We start from the raw sequence: 2500 nt of genomic DNA on the forward strand, positions 1-2500 counted from the left end.
GGATGTAAACAAGTACTTTGTGCTTACTCCTTTACCCTCGTAAAATAAAATTTCGTTCGTTCGTTCGTTCGTTCGTTAGACGGGCGCAATAGCCGAGTGGTTAAAGCGTTGGACTGTCAATCTGAGGGTCCCGGGTTCGAATCACGGTGACGGCGCCTGGTGGGTAAAGGGTGGAGATTTTTACGATCTCCCAGGTCAACATATGTGCAGACCTGCTAGTGCCTGAAACCCCTTCGTGTGTGTATATGCAAGCAGAAGATCAAATACGCACGTTAAAGATCCTGTAATCCATATCAGCGTTCGGTGGGTTATGGAAACAAGAGCATACCCAGCATGCACACCCCCGAAAACGGAGTATGGCTGCCTACATGACGGGGTAAAAACGGTCATACACGTAAAAGCCCACTCGTGTGCATACGAGTGAACGTAGAAGAAGAAGAAGAAGTTCGTTCGTTCGTTCGTTCGTTCTCTTACCTTGACACAGTCTCCCCCCATGCCGCACGGGGAAGGGGAGCAAGGGTCGGGCACGGTGCAGTGGATGCCCGTAAAGTAGTCCGGGCAGGCGCAGGAATACGTCCCGTTCTCGTGCATCCGGCAAAGCCCGCCGTTCCGGCACGGCGACGGTGACGCCGACGCCGCCGTTGCGCACAGGTTCCGGTGTTGACAGGTGAGACCCAAGAAATCCGGCGGGCACTGGCACTGGTAGTGGCGGTGACCGCTGAAGAGACAGGTCCCTTGGTTGTGGCAAGGCTGTGTTGGGCACAGGTCCTCCTGTATACATGTGAAGACAGACTTTTTAGCGTCCGGATTTGGGCGATAGGAACACCGTTTTGGGAGTTGTTTTTTTTACTGGCCGGATTTGGGCGATAGGAACACCGTTTTGGGAGTTATTTTACAGGCCGGATTTGGGCGATAGGAACACCGTTTTGGGAGTTATTTTACAGTCTGGCTTGGGGCGAAGGAAACACCGTTTTGGGAGTTATTTTACAGGCCGGATTTGGGCGATAGGAACACCGTTTTGGGAGTTATTTTACAGGCCGGATTTGGGCGATAGGAACACCGTTTTGGGAGTTATTTTACAGGCCGGATTTGGGCAATAGGAACACCGTTTAGGGAGGGTTTTTTTACAGGCCGGATTGGGGCGATAAGAACACCGTTTTGGGAGTTATTTTACAGGCCGGATTTGGGCAATAGGAACACCGTTTTGGGGGCTATTTTACAGTCTGGCTTGGGGCGAAGGAAACACCGTTTTGGGAGTGGGGTTTTTTTGTTGTTTTTTTCAGGCAGGATTTGGGCGATAGGAACACCGTTTTGGGGGTTATTTTACAGTCCGGCTTGGGGCGAAGGAAACACCGTTTTGGGAGTTATTTTACAGTCTGGCTTGGGGCGAAGGAAACACCGTTTTGGGAGTTGTATACAGTTCGGCCTGGGGCGAAGGAAACACCGTTTTGGGAGTTGTATACAGTTCGGACTGGGGCGACAAAGAACGACTATCCCAGGACAAGATAATCTGTGTTTGTTTCATATCTTTTCTGTCATTTCTGATGCTGTTTTTGCATATGTCAAATGCAATGATCAGTGTAAGGAACAAGCCCGGAGCTTCCTTCTTTTTCGGTGTGAGGTAGGGGTGGAGAGGCTGGAGGGGTGGGGGGGTGGGAGGTGTCTGTGTTTGCTTGATTGTTCCGATGTACCTTTTTATTTACCTGTGTGCTGGCTGAATTTTGGTAACGTAAGCAGCGTTGACCTTGTTGAAGTTGTGTACCTTCTAAATAGAGAGAGTTACTTCTCTTCATTGTTGTTCGTCCCAGGCCAAGTTATGATGATGAAGAAGAGTATGATGATGATGATGATGGTACTACTACTACTACTACTACTGCTACTGCTACTACTACTACTACTACTACTACTACTACTACTACTACTACTACTACTACTACGAATTAGCAGAAGAAGAAGAAGAAGAAGAATTGTGGAATTATAGTCCAGTCGTAACGCCTCCGCATTGGAAACCAGAGAATCTGTGAATAGTTTTTACCTGGCTTCGGTGGGGGGAAGATTAAAACGGTAGGTGGGGGGAGAGAGGGGAAGGGAGCAAAGGATTGAGCCCCGCTTTTTATTTCGGCTGTGCCGAACCCTTGACAGTGTGAATATAAGTCCATTGCCCCGATGTCCGAGAAAGGCTTCGTGGGACCTTTCAATCTTTAACTCATCATTCCAGTTTAACGTCGACACCCCATCTCATGTAACCAGGCTTGGTGAAATCCATACCCAGGAATGCTCAGTCCAACGTTTGGTTTATAATTATCACAGATTGACATAAGCTTGCAGTTGGGCCAACAGCAAAGTGAGAGCTTGTATTATCAATGGTTTCTCCACTGCAATGGGAAGTCATTTACAGCTTGGTCTTTTGTGAAGGACTATGACTCTGAAATAAGAAGGCAATACTGCACTGGTTTTTAGTGCTTCAGCCTCCGGGGGCTAGTTGGCCTTTCGGAACCAT

General features: G+C 48.5%; 1 protein-coding gene across 4 annotated transcripts in view; it reads right to left on the bottom strand.

The window, feature by feature from the left end:
* The window catches only part of LOC143284720 (uncharacterized), a 164674-nt gene that overhangs the window by 34005 nt on the left and 128169 nt on the right, over positions 1-2500 (bottom strand). For all 4 annotated transcript variants that reach the window (XM_076591664.1, XM_076591663.1, XM_076591662.1 and 1 more), the window contains exon 9: positions 475-771. In XM_076591664.1, the coding sequence (XP_076447779.1) occupies positions 475-771 (297 nt within the window). The remainder of the gene's footprint in view (positions 1-474; positions 772-2500) is intronic.

This window comes from Babylonia areolata, chromosome 8 (genome assembly GCF_041734735.1).
Source record: "Babylonia areolata isolate BAREFJ2019XMU chromosome 8, ASM4173473v1, whole genome shotgun sequence".
Lineage (NCBI taxonomy): Eukaryota > Metazoa > Mollusca > Gastropoda > Neogastropoda > Buccinidae > Babylonia > Babylonia areolata.